At 37.6% G+C, this 13,213-nt stretch overlaps 1 protein-coding gene across 6 annotated transcripts in view; it reads right to left on the bottom strand.

The window, feature by feature from the left end:
* LOC306865383 (neurobeachin-like) overlaps nt 1-13,213 on the bottom strand; it is a 116,879-nt gene that overhangs the window by 4,170 nt on the left and 99,496 nt on the right. For 2 of the 6 annotated variants that reach the window (XM_079409947.1, XM_079409949.1), the window contains 20 exons: nt 12,885-13,011; nt 12,263-12,382; nt 10,577-10,710; nt 9,025-9,086; nt 7,434-7,498; nt 7,093-7,201; nt 6,820-6,986; nt 6,594-6,718; nt 5,598-5,744; nt 4,506-4,642; nt 3,957-4,074; nt 3,770-3,872; nt 3,508-3,623; nt 3,276-3,388; nt 2,723-2,863; nt 2,470-2,589; nt 2,241-2,393; nt 1,832-1,999; nt 804-893; nt 39-231 (listed from right to left, as the gene is read on the bottom strand). In XM_079409947.1, coding sequence (XP_079266073.1) covers nt 39-231; nt 804-893; nt 1,832-1,999; nt 2,241-2,393; nt 2,470-2,589; nt 2,723-2,863; nt 3,276-3,388; nt 3,508-3,623; nt 3,770-3,872; nt 3,957-4,074; nt 4,506-4,642; nt 5,598-5,744; nt 6,594-6,718; nt 6,820-6,986; nt 7,093-7,201; nt 7,434-7,498; nt 9,025-9,086; nt 10,577-10,710; nt 12,263-12,382; nt 12,885-13,011 — 2,508 coding nt within the window. Of the gene's footprint in view, nt 1-38; nt 232-803; nt 894-1,831; nt 2,000-2,240; nt 2,394-2,469; nt 2,590-2,722; nt 2,864-3,275; nt 3,389-3,507; nt 3,624-3,769; nt 3,873-3,956; nt 4,075-4,505; nt 4,643-5,343; nt 5,377-5,597; nt 5,745-6,575; nt 6,719-6,819; nt 6,987-7,092; nt 7,202-7,433; nt 7,499-9,024; nt 9,087-10,576; nt 10,711-12,262; nt 12,383-12,884; nt 13,012-13,213 lie in introns of all 6 variants that reach the window. The other 4 variants (XM_079409948.1, XM_079409952.1, XM_079409950.1 and 1 more) reach the window with 4 other exon arrangements.

Below are 13,213 nucleotides of genomic sequence, written 5' to 3'. Positions count from 1 at the left end.
CTGTTATGTCTAAGTAAGTTGCAATTGGTAGTGCTCACCGACTGTGTTGTGCCAGCGGTTGACGGCAAACAGCCGGCTGCATGTGACCGTGACCGCAGCGGGAATGCTGAGGTGAGGCAGCGTGTTGGCCGCCACGTGCGTGACGGGAGAGTTGGAGGGGAATTTTAGCACCATGATTACATCTTGCTGCATTTGGTCCTTGAACATCAGAGGACTCTGAGGAAGGAAACACTAATGAGCAGAAGAGAGAAAGAGGAGGAGGAAGAGGAAAGGAAGGAAGAAGAGGAAAAATTGGGAAGAAAAAGGAAAAAGGAATTAGGAAGGTAAATTACAATGGAGCAAACAAGGTGAAAACCACAGGGAGGGATTCTGGGTAAAGGATATAGTTTAGGATCAGTTTTGGGTTGGTTTGGACTGTCAGGAGGGGGTAGGCTGGGTGATGTGTGTAACATCCAACCCTAGACAGCCTTCTAGGTGTAAATCAGTGTCTCAACCAGCTAAATATACATTTTATGTACTACCGGACTGTCATTTTGTCGCTTTGTGGCACCACTTTGCATTTATGGTACAGACAAACTAACAAAATTTGGCCCATCATAACTAGCTGAAATTCTGAGCTACATAAAATGAAAGTAATAAAGACAAATCATGATAAAAGATATAATAAATCAAATAACAAGAGACAACATTGATCTATTTAAAAGAGATCTAATATAGATAACTGATTAAAAAAAGTAATATAGATCACAATAAATAGAGGTGTCTTGAAAAGACATAATAAAAGAGACATAATAAAGTCTCACCAGGTGCATGGCGGAGCTGCGTGGAGGGTGAGGCTCTATTAGCAGCTGTGATGGAGCCTGTCCAAATGACTGAATCTGAGCCTCCATAGACTAAAAAGATGAAAAAGAGACAAAACAAGCTGTTACATCTCTAGCTGACAGACCCCTGAGCTGCCTCACATCTGACAGACATTTACAGACATGGACAAGCTGAACACTGCTGTCAAGAAATTAAATAAACATTCTCTCATTTTGGACAGAGGAGAGGAAACATCATTAAAGACTAATGATTAAGCTTATCATATAAGATTATTTTTTTCTCCAATATATTATTGGTTCTAATATCAAATTTGCTGATGATAAAAACAGCACTGCACTCTTGTGTGTTAATCAGAAAACAATGGTGTTTACAGGTAAATGTATTCAATATTTTAATTATGATAATATCATACTTTAAATTTGTGTAAATAGTTTTTAATTGTTTAATAAATTATTAGACATTTCGAGATGTTAAAAAATTGGATGAACTATTAATACATTAAGTGTTTTGTCAATAATACTTACTGCCAATAATAATTAATCCTAATTTTTAATATTAAGCATTTTAATATTACTATTATTTATTAAAAACTTTAAATGTTTTGTTGTCTTATTAAGAGATCAACTAAAATGCTTCACATTTAAGATGATTATTTAGTGTAAGATTATTATATGACATTAAACATTTATAGATTATTGTTTACATTATGCGTTTTGAGATTAATTGTTATTATTGCAATGTTGAATATGTAATAAATCAATGTTATTAATAACTTTGAATATTTTTTGTTCTTGTCTTCATTATTTTGTTTTAGTTTTACTAAAATAGCCAAGCATTTCATTCTGCATATTTTATTGAGACATGTAAAGATGTCAATAAAAAACAACAACATTGGTCAATGTCTCACCAAAAACACAGCTTAACGTGATTCACACAAGCAGGAAAAGTTCCTAGATCGATATCCTCCGCTGAATCAATACTCACTGACCTCTATGGCGAGGGGTCTTACCTCTCTAAACTGGGGGTCGGTGATGGTGTCCAAGTTCACAGATCCCTCGTAAGACAGGTAATGGAAAACATTGAGAGCCCTAATGGCCTCTGGTCCTCTCTGCTTGTAGCCGAAGATGAGATCGATCCACTGGTGCAACTGACAGGACACAAATTCACTCTCCAGCGCCTGAGACAGGAAGACGACAACAGGGTTAATACGAGGACAAATCAGGGCTTCAAATGGAAATTACTAGCCTTGTAAAGGCTGTGTGAGGTTCAAAGTTTATTTCTTTTTTCTACGAACTAGAGCTGCTTTTGATTCTTGAAACACTGGCTGAATTGGACTATTAATCCTAATGACAGCTGAAATTGCACACTAATGTGGACCGAACAAAGGTGTTTAGACACATAATCTTTCCATCCCTCACCATCCTGTTGATGCGAACAAAATCCTCTGGTTTTTTGGCCCAGACTGGTAGTTCCACATCACACACGGCTGTCCTGTCCTCTCTCACCCCCAGGTCATATCCGCTGCTGTTCATGAACATCTCAGGGAGGTAGTAGAACTCAGGGATCAATTCCTGTTATACAAACAAACATGTTGATAAACATGTTGACGAGCTACAGAATCGTTTTACCTCACCAAATTTTGCTCACCCTAACATCTGATGTATCCCTTTGGCAACTTCGCCAAGAGCGTGCAATGCCAGAAAACGTCCGATCAGGATGGTCGAACTTGTCGTTATTACAATTCAAGAAAAATGTGGTGAAGGGTTCCTGTGGGATGAAGGAAGTGGCACACAACTTCAGATTAAACAACTTTCATAAGAGCTTTTCTTAAAAGCAGAATTTTGAGATTTTCAAGTTCTGAGAGATAATACAAAATAAATGGACTATGGTGAAGACTCACTATCCTGATGAGCCAGAAAAGAGTGGATGCCGCAGTTGAGTACAGTGATGCGTAATGATGGGGTGGAGTTCCATCATCTTCCCACGTCTCATAGTGTTCGGCATAGAATACGGCTCGCTTTGGATTCAGGGCTCCGATTGGCTATATTATCAAACAGGGAGGAGAAAAAGGGATTCTGCATATTACACAAACCGAATTGATTAAATATTTACATTTATTCATTTAGCAGACGCTTTTATCCACAGTGACTTAAAATTGGGGAATACATCAAGCGATTCATCTTAAAGAGGCAAATAGACAGGAAGTGCTCGTAATACCAAGTTTCAAGCATTGTGCAAATAAGTATGCTAGACCGGGAAAGATTAAAAAAGGGAAAAAAAAAAGTTTTTTTTGGGATGAAATTCTAAATTTAAATTACAAAACCAAACAGCGGGGTCCAAAAAAATAAGACCACATTGAAAATCTGAAATTTAAAAACAGTTATTTTTAAAAATCCAGGATGATTTGTGTAACTCTAAATGGGTAATGTAAAAGACTTTCAGGATTGGCATACCTTTGAGAGATCCCGGAAATTCCCAGGCAAGGTAAGATCCAAGTCCTCTGACTCATAGTTAGTCAGGACCCAAGGGAAGACAGGATACTGGTTCAGATCATTATAGGTCCTCCCTGCAAACAAATATCAACAGACAATGTTGTGTGTGAGCATGTTACTTATATCCCAACGTGATTCATTTTATCCCTTGTAGAGATAAAACTATTAGTTGCAATCATAGGACTCATCTTACCTGCAATCGTGTTGAGGAACATGAGGTACTCAAAATTTGAAATCTCCCTCCGCTGCCATCTCTGAGTCATATTAGATGACTTAAAGAGCTGCCTTGATGTTGCCAGAGAGATCCGTCTATGGAAGGAACAGCACAATAACAAGACAATCAATTAGCTTTGGCTAATAACATATTAAATGTTAATTAATGTTTAGTCACATAACAACCGATCTCACATCACAGAACCAGTTCAATATTAAAAAACCTACACCAAAGACCTTACCTTGCCTGAGGGAGGCCATAGCTGGTGCCAACGCCGACCCGAGGTAAACTGTACACTACCTTCTTTACTGTGGCCTGATCAGGGAAGTTGAACATGACAGATGCTGTAGAGATAATGAAATAGTGCCATTAAAAACCTTGAACTAATCATCAGTTTGACTTTGTTGTTAAGCATATTGGCATCTTACTCCTGTTGGCCATGAAGACCTCTAATCCAGTGTTTTGGAGCAGGTAGCGTCTGGAAAAAACTGCTCTGATCTCACTGAACATCCATTTCCCATGCAGACCCTCAGTATATGCCAACACCTGACAAACACAAAAGCAAAGCATTTAAATACAATCAGAGGATGGTGGTTAGCAAAGACGACAGCAATACCAACACATGATCCTGTAATTCGGACTAGATGATATGTGACCCTGGACCACAAAACCAGTCTTAAGTCGCTGGGTTGTATTTGTAGCAATAGCCAAAAATACATTGTATGGGTCAAAATGACAGATTTTTTTTTTTATGCCAAAAATCATTAGGATATTAAGTAAAGATCATGTTCCATGAAGATATTTTGTAAATTTCTTACTGTAAATATATCAAAACTTAATTTTTGATTAGTAATATGCATTGCTAAGAACTTCATTTGGACAGCTTTTAAGGCGATTTTCTCAATATTTTGATTTTTTTGCACCCTCAGATTCCAGATTTTTTTATATTGTAACTCATTATCAGTGACATACAGTACCTTTGAATCAATATTTTTGAAAGTTGGATCATCCTCATCCACCTCAAAATAGATCTCTGTTGTGGTGATCGACAACGTGCCTCTAGCAACAATCACAGGAGCAACGAGCTGGGCGGGTGTGCTCAAAACCACCGGACCTGAAAGAAACCATGCCACAGAATGAGAAACTTAATATTTTAAAGTCCTGAGTCCTGGATTAGTCAAGTGATTATAGTTAGATTTTCCAATAACTTGGGATTTCAAGACCAGTTCTACAGAATTAAATAATCATTTTGAAAACGTAATATTTAATACATATAAAATCTACAATGTCTGGTTCTAAAAAACATCTTTCACCATTACCAATCCTTAAAAATGAGCATTTTAGTGGTTCCATCAGCTGATTGCTGTTGTCAGGATGTTATTTTACCAAGGCTCAGTGATTTATCACAAAGCATTTATAGCTCATGTTTTTGAAAACTGAAAGCATGATCAAACGATCAAAAACATCAGATTTCAAACCAAAAAGAGATGACTAAGAAAGTAGTTTGGAAAAAAACTAAAATCTGAGGAAATAATAAGCTAATTAGTTTAATTTAATAATGATTAAATAGCCACAGTGTGTTAAATACAGTCAGCGACTCATTAGGATAATGAATAAGTGGCTACTTTGATAAGCGTTAATTAGTTAATTTAGTCATTCAGGCATTCAATGTCAAAATCAGATGTAGCACTTAAGCTCATAATCACACTCTTGTGCGGATTCAGCTGAGATTTGCATCAAAAGGCAGTAGGGCTGGATCTTGTTCTGGCCTAAAACACTAATTAGCATACTCGTTTACTGAAGGACCAAACTTGCCTCTTGAGATAAATACCCTCGGACGAAAAGCCACTGGGAATACAGTACAGTTGCATACATTAGCACATGCATCAACAATACATCAAAGAATCACCACACTAATGGTCCCTACATAAGCAGCTAGAGTGGCGCTGTTGGTGCAGGCTGGCATTTAAGACTTATTTGTTTAATAGTGCCATGGCACACTTACAATAGGATTTGAGGAAGCTGCTTGTAAATAATAGCCTCCTGAGTGCTGCAGAAACGCTGAATACCTGCAAGGTTGTCGATCTCTTTCTCCTGCAGCAGACTCACGGCGTCATCATCTCCTTCCAGCATCAGCTCCGTCTCAGGGTTCTGATTTACCACCGAATGACTACGGAACGACTTCTTTGACTTCATGCTCTCTTCTTCCTCAGGGCCTGCCCATACAAACAATATATATATATATTTACAATCATTACTCTAAACAATCCATGCAAAAAATAAAAGAAAAGAAGGAGAGAAAAAAAGAAAGAAAGAAAAGAAAAAATTACAAATAAAATAAAATAAATGGAAGCCCATTTCTGCCACTGAATAAAAAATAAAAAGGGTAATTTTATCTCAGGATTCTGACTTTTTTTCCCCTCATAATTGCGTCACACAAACTTGCAATTCTGACTTTTTTTCCCCTCATAATTGTGAGATATAAACTCGCAATTGCGAGACAAAGTCGCAATTCTGAGAAATAAAGTCAGAATTGTGAAATTTCGCAATTACGAGTTTATATCTCAATTCTTTTCTCAGAATTGCCAGAAAAACAGACAGAATTGCAAGATATAAACTCGTAATTATGAGAAAAACAGTCAGAATCTCCAGTTTTTATCTCGCAATTGTGACTTTATAAATCGCAATTCTGACTTTATAACTTGCAATTACGAGTTTATATCTCAATTCTTTACTCAGAATTGCCAGAAAAACAGACAGAATTGCAAGATATAAACTCGCAATTGCGAGAAAAACAGTCAGAATTTCCAGTTTATATCACAATTGTGAGATAAAAAGTTGCAATAACATTTTAAATTTTGTTATTCAGTGGCGGAAACTATATATATATATGTGTTGTATAAAATATATATTTTAATTTTGTATTTATTTATTTTTTCCCTGACAAAATAATCTGTATTTGGATATGTATAATGTCTGGACACCCATCACTTTAATATAATGCCTCTGAGACATATTTGGGCACTGTAAATTAGACTGAAGTGTACGGATGTGTTGTTGCTGACCATATTCCTCTAGAGATTTGAGAGCCACATCCGAGTGGGTGGAGCCAAAGGCATTGCGTACAAATCTCCGCCTCCTGCGCAAGTCATCCTCCCAGTAGTCCAGACGCCAGAAGTCATGCAGCTGACTGAGTTGGGAAAGAGAGAACAAAGAGGTGATGAATGGCCAAAAAAACAAGAAACAGAATTCCAGCAGCAAAGGTTAACAATAAACTGTGAGTTTGTGAACCTCTGTGACATGGTTCCCCATGCTCCATGCTTATTGGTTAAAATGTTGAGGATCTTCTGTTTCAGCTGGTTTGCGGTCACGTGATCTCTGTGCTTGGCGGCACTGATGAGGTGATCACACATCTTTTCCTCTTCTCTCCTGTCTGCAGCGTACTGGGCACAGTTGGACTATGAAAAGAAAGAGCAAAGGAAATGATTCTCACATCATACTTTATGTATGGTAAACAATTAAACTGGGAACCCGTGACACAGTGATCCACACTGGCTGACTGACCTCAAACTCAGCATGTTTGTGCACATCTTCTGCTCTCTGCCTGTTGAGGATGAACTCAGCCTCATTGGCGACACGGACAATGTGATCCTTCATGGCGTGACACAGAAGCCTGAGCATAGCGAAATATGTAAATGACATGAACAGTTTGCATTATAACAGAGTCAACCTGAAATAATTACTTTTAGTTTTGCATAATGAGAATCTCCTTTCTATCCATTGCACCAGATCTCACAAAAACATACGGAGAGAGTGTACATCGTTTTTGGTATGAAACATGACTTTAAAAATGATAACATAAACAATGCCAGCTGATAAGGAATTTTAATGAGTATACAACGTACCTCCCCTCATTAATAAGTTCGATGAATGCAAGTCCTGCGTTCTTTTGTATAGAGTTCTGCCACTCCTGAAACCACACATAACAACCATTATGGACCTTATTGAATGTCATAATTAAAACATTTTAATGTGCCAAAGGCAAATGCATCAATGAAATGATGTATTTGCAAGGTGTAAAATGCAAAAATGTTATTGGTTTTTGCTTAATTTTATAGGGCTGTCAAACGAATAATGGCATCCAAAATAAAATATATATATACACACACACACATACAACATTTTTCTTAGATATATACATGCATCTGTGTGTATTTATATATACATAATGAATATACGCCGTACACACACATACAAACACAAACTTTTATTTCGGAAGCGATTAATGGCGATTAATCATTTGACAGCCCTATAATAAAAACAATGTTTGTGTCTTTTTTCAGTGTGGATGATTTAGGCGCCTGATGTGGTTGCTGAAGAGACACACTGATGATCTTTCCTGATTGGCTCTTTGCCACATAAGCGAGAGTGATTATTGAGAAAGAGAGGCAGAATGCACTTAGCATCCACTGCAGATGCTTCTAGAAGGACACATCACAGGCAGCTCCCATTACCTTCTGCTTCCTGCCAATCAATATTTAGAGTACGGTTTCATCCCCTGAGCCACTAATGGAGGGCCTGGAGCTTCAGTAATACTATATGTGCTGATGGAGAGATGATGGGAAATAGAGGAGGGAGGGGAGAGGAAGATGAGAGGGCATCAAACACTGGATGGGCCACTGCTACACCCCAAAGCTCCTAATCCTGACTCCAACTCTGAAGGCAGAGGAACCCTGCTGAGATGCGGTAGTCTGAAATCTTGATCATTCAGAAGAGTTCAAAGAGGTTCAATGGGGTTCCTAGTATAAGATACTGACATCCAGATGTAATTGATATTGGTATGATAATTCTGCTTTGAAATGTTTGATTAGTGGTAAGAAAAGTTACATTTCTTCTCATGTGGATTGAAGGCAAAGCATATTATGGAGCACAGTGATGGATTTTCAATGTCTTAAAGGTAAGTGAAAATTCTTCACCTCTAAACAGACACTGTTGTTCAATCAATTCTACATAAAGACTGTGAAAAACAACAGGAAAACATTCAGAATGTGAATACGTAAAGTTTAGTGGCATTATTGGAAGCGAAAACCGCATTACTGTAGCTCTCAAACAGTTGAAGCGTAGTGCTAGCAAAGGTCTTGGGTTCGATTCCCAAACTGATAAAACGTGAATGTATTTTGCTTTGGAAGTTCAGAAGTATGCAGTACTACTTTGATACCCACACTGGCTTCAGCGTAATGTAGGGTGGGTCTGAAATCGGATCCTGTTTAGGTCAAGCATAAAGCTTCAAAAGAGGCTCAAAAGATTGATGAAATGTTGTCACACTGCAGCACTGTGACCTTTTCCAAGATTTTAAGTGCAGTTGCAATGCAGTTTATGAAGGCTGAAATATGAATGTAACTTGTGCGGTGATAGAAAATACTGAAGCTTAGTGAATTACGAAATAAAGTGAATTATTCAAAATAAATGATTAGACAATAAAGAGAGAAATCTCACCTGTGAGCACAAGAGCATCACAAGCTCCACAACCGATGTGCTGGACTTCATACAAACTAAGCCTGTGGCAGTGCATTGACAGAAAACAGATTTTAGCATGCGCATGTCTAAAAGATGAATATAAACCTCAGTGGGTTCCAAAAGACTGACAACACTATTGAAAATGTTCAGAATCTTAAATATGAACTTCCTTGGTTTAATTTTCTAAGTTTAGTGCATTTCCAGGTTTAAATTGCATTTGAAATCCCAGATATTCAGTGTAAACTTTTGGACCCCACTATACATGTGTGTAACATAAAATTACCTAATGTAATTGGCTCAAAACTTTAAAGTGATCATCTATTTTCTAATGTACACACAGTTCTGCTTTATTTTAAACAGCAAAAACAGACAAACATTAAACTGTGAGGAGGTCAAGACAAGGTGAGAGCAAAGACATTAAAGCCTGACAGGACAACAGGGAGGGAGGGAGAGGATTCAATAAAGGGGGCGGAGAAGAGAGGAAGGAAATATAAGGAGACAAAAGACAGTGGTGGAACAAGAAGCAAAAGTGATTCACTCTAGATCTAGATCTTCAGATTTAGGTTTCCTTTGATTTCTGATGAAATGAAGAGAGGATGTCCTCTCAAAATTCAACAATAAAGATAGTCTGATAGGCCGGGCCCAGTGTGAGCAAGTTTTGGACCAGTTGATGGAACGGTCACTTTCCATACCAGCTATTATTGCAAATTAAAAAATGTATTGTTTGTATGTGTTTATTTATTTCAGACAGTTTTTTTTCTTTCTGGTAAAGAAAAAAATTCATAAAATATTGTGTCTCACACAAATTTAAATACATAACTAAAAATGTATTATATGCAAATAAATTTAATTTAACTAGAAAAAAGGTCTTGCACACCCTGTAATAACTGTATATTTTTTAAATATATTATTATTATTTATTTATTACTGACTAGCTGCCATGTCATTATGATTTTGTGGAACTATGGGCCGAGAGGCCATATATTTCTGAAATAATTTTGAAACTGAATTTATTTATTAAATGTTCATTATTTATACATTTTAATTCAAAAGAGCATTTGTTTTTGTTGTGAGGCTAGTGAAAATATTAATTCTGAAAAATACATAGAAAATGCACACCACTTCACTTATTATATATCTATTACATTTAACTTATTTATGCATATTTGAATTAAAAAATGTATTTGTTTGTGTTGGGAGGCAAATTAATTTATATATATATGACTAGTCTTAAAGGGAGGGGGGGGTCCTTATTGTTGAGCAGTTTTTTTTTGACATCCTTAGGAATCTCTTAAATGACTTCTTCAAAGTGTAGCATGCAGTTCTTCCCCCAGTTCCTTCAGGTGTAGTAAATCTACATTTTTTGAACATCCTTTTATCCTAAGCAGTTCTGTTTTTCTCATACCTGCTCTGGGTCCATGCACTCGCACAATTGTGTGTGTATGAGGCAGCCAGTGGACACACACACAGCAGACAGTGAGGGACTCCACAGAGACACCAGGTAGAGAGGAAAAGGAGCACTATACAGCACCTGTACCTTCTATGAGCAACTCCTGCCCATGACTGCCCAGCAGAGTCCGCGAAAGGAAGGGGGCAAAATCCACAAAGATCTCCCTCAGCAAGGGGGCCACTTTCTCTAAGGCGCGCTCCAATTTAGTGGTGATACTACGGGTGGAAAATAAAAGACAGAGATAGAGAGATACTCCAGTTAGCTCCAAAATACAGAGACCAGTTCAAAAATCACACTTCCTTTTAATTCCAGCTGGTTAGTATGTGACAAAGTTTATGGCGTTACTGCTGGGTTAAAGCCAACCTACAGGAATTCAACCACAGGGAGGCAGAAAGAGCAAATGCTTAACGCTTAATCACCCTGTTATATTGCACACATCACCCTTAAGTGCCACTGCGCTGAGCTACAAGCTGAGTTAACCTGTGCTAAGACTACAACTTCAGCGACAGGGATGCAAATGACGTCAGACTAGGGTGAGTGTGAACGGAAAAGAAATCAAAGATAAAGGTGTGAGGACATCCAGTGTGGTGCAAACAAGGAATGACTTGATATGATTAATGACAATGTCTCTACTGAAACTGCGAGCTAGCAGGGTTGATTCTGTCAAGTTCTTGGTAAACATTACTGCTGATTAGGAGTTTATATGCTTTTTATGGACTATCAATGTGTTTGTTAGGAATTTTGCAGCATTTCAGTAACAAACACTAGCTCAAGTCACTGAGACCAAATCCTAACCAGGTGTGATGCAAAGACTGGAAATTACAGCCAATCAGAGCATATTTGATGTCTATGCTGCATTCACATCATGTTTGCTTAAGTTGGCGGCTAGTAAACACTGTTCATTTTGTTGAAATTGTCATGTCATGTAAAAACAACCAAACTGGCAGCAGCTTCGTCAGTTAAGTGGCAACCTGCTTGATATACCATTTTATTACAGCCATTCTTATGTGGTGCTCTTTCTTTGGTCAGTTTATATACTGTAAGTGTCTGTCTGTAAACAACAAATCCACCCATGGATTTATTTGTGTTAAACACTGCACCAAAGAAACAAATTACTTGGTCTGGGCCTGTGAAAAGCTCAAAAGTAGAATCTCTTCTTGTCATCTTGTAATTACAGTAAATAAATATGATTACTGTGAAGGCAGCATAAATATCCAGAGAAGATTTCACAGTGGGCGGGGCTACCCAGAATAATGCAATGGAAATAGAAACCACTAAAACTAAAACTATTAAAAAGATTTTTTTGGTAAATAAAATAAAGCTAAAATTACAAAAACTGAAATAAAAATAAGGTGAAATATATATATATATAAAAACAACAACAAATAAACATGAATACAAAAAACGTAAACTAAAATACAAATTAAAATAAATACAGATAAAAATAAAGTTAATAAAAAAACAAACAAAAAAACATTTTCTTTTGAACAATTAAAATCAGTAAGACGTGATTTTTATGCTTAAACCTTTATGGCATCATACCTGGTTTAGACAATGTAAATGATGCGAAAAAGAGACAGAATCAAATCTAGCAGAACCGTTATAAATCAAAGCAGCAGCGGTGGTGTAGCTGGCCAGCTTGAAAACTAACAACCACCAGGAGAGAGAGGCAGAAAAAGAGAGAAAACAAAAAGACAGAGAGAAAGAAGGGAAGAGAATGTTAAGCTGGTAGCACTGGGTAAGGGGGGCCAGTTCAAGCTTCCTTGCCTAAGAAACTGTCCTGCATCTCTGGGGGCTGTTTGGAATCCTGTCAGCGAACTAAAGGATTTGAGTTCAGGAGGCGTCAGCCTGGTTCGCAGTGGACACTGGTCCACTTCACAAAAGGCACTGCAATACAAATGGGCAAAAACAGACAGTAATGACTGTACAGGCATTCACTGCAGCTCTTAGTCTAATGTGTGACGTAATCCCTGTGTGTTGATCTGTGCCAAATCAAAGGATGATTGAGCCTCAAAGCTTCCGTGTCGTACATGCAGAGACAAAAATGAAGAAAATCAATTCTGTTGCATTCAAATTAGAACAGATGTTCCCAACCATGTTTGGCAGGAAATACACTTCAGACTATCAGTACCTCAAAGTGCATCTTTAAAAATGAGACCTCAGTATGTGTCTGTGAGGGAATCTGTGGCTACAAAGATACACAGATAGGGAAATGTAGAGAGGAGACAGATGTAAAGTGAAGAAACTAGTGGATTATGGGAATCATAGGAAGAAGTAAGACTGCCAAAAAAAAAGAGGATGAGCACAGGAAGTGAGAATGCATGATTTAAGGTTTTAAGCATGTGGATAACTGGATAAAGTGAGGAAGAGCATGAGTGTGTGCGTGTACCTCATGCTTTCCACTGTGTCTTCAGGCATGGGTGCAACGGTTTGCACCGCTGGGAGGTTTTTACTTGTGGCACCATTCACGAAACTTGATGAAGAGGAGGATGAAGAAGAGGCGGAGTCAGTGGCACCTGTGAGACATTATGGACAAGATGGATTAAGCACAAGGAAAGCTGACTATCCTAAAGAAAAAAAAGGTTTGATCATAGAGCTACAAAGGATGCTTAAATGTCTAAAATGGTCACTACGGTTAGAAAAGTGTCTAAACTTATGAAAGCCCATGACAGCCCTACATGGAAAAAAAAATGTAAAATGATACGCAGGAATCAATTG

Source organism: Barbus barbus, assembly GCF_936440315.1.
Source record: "Barbus barbus genome assembly, chromosome: 47".
NCBI lineage: Eukaryota > Metazoa > Chordata > Actinopteri > Cypriniformes > Cyprinidae > Barbus > Barbus barbus.
This window is presented reverse-complemented; position numbering and strand designations above follow the sequence as displayed.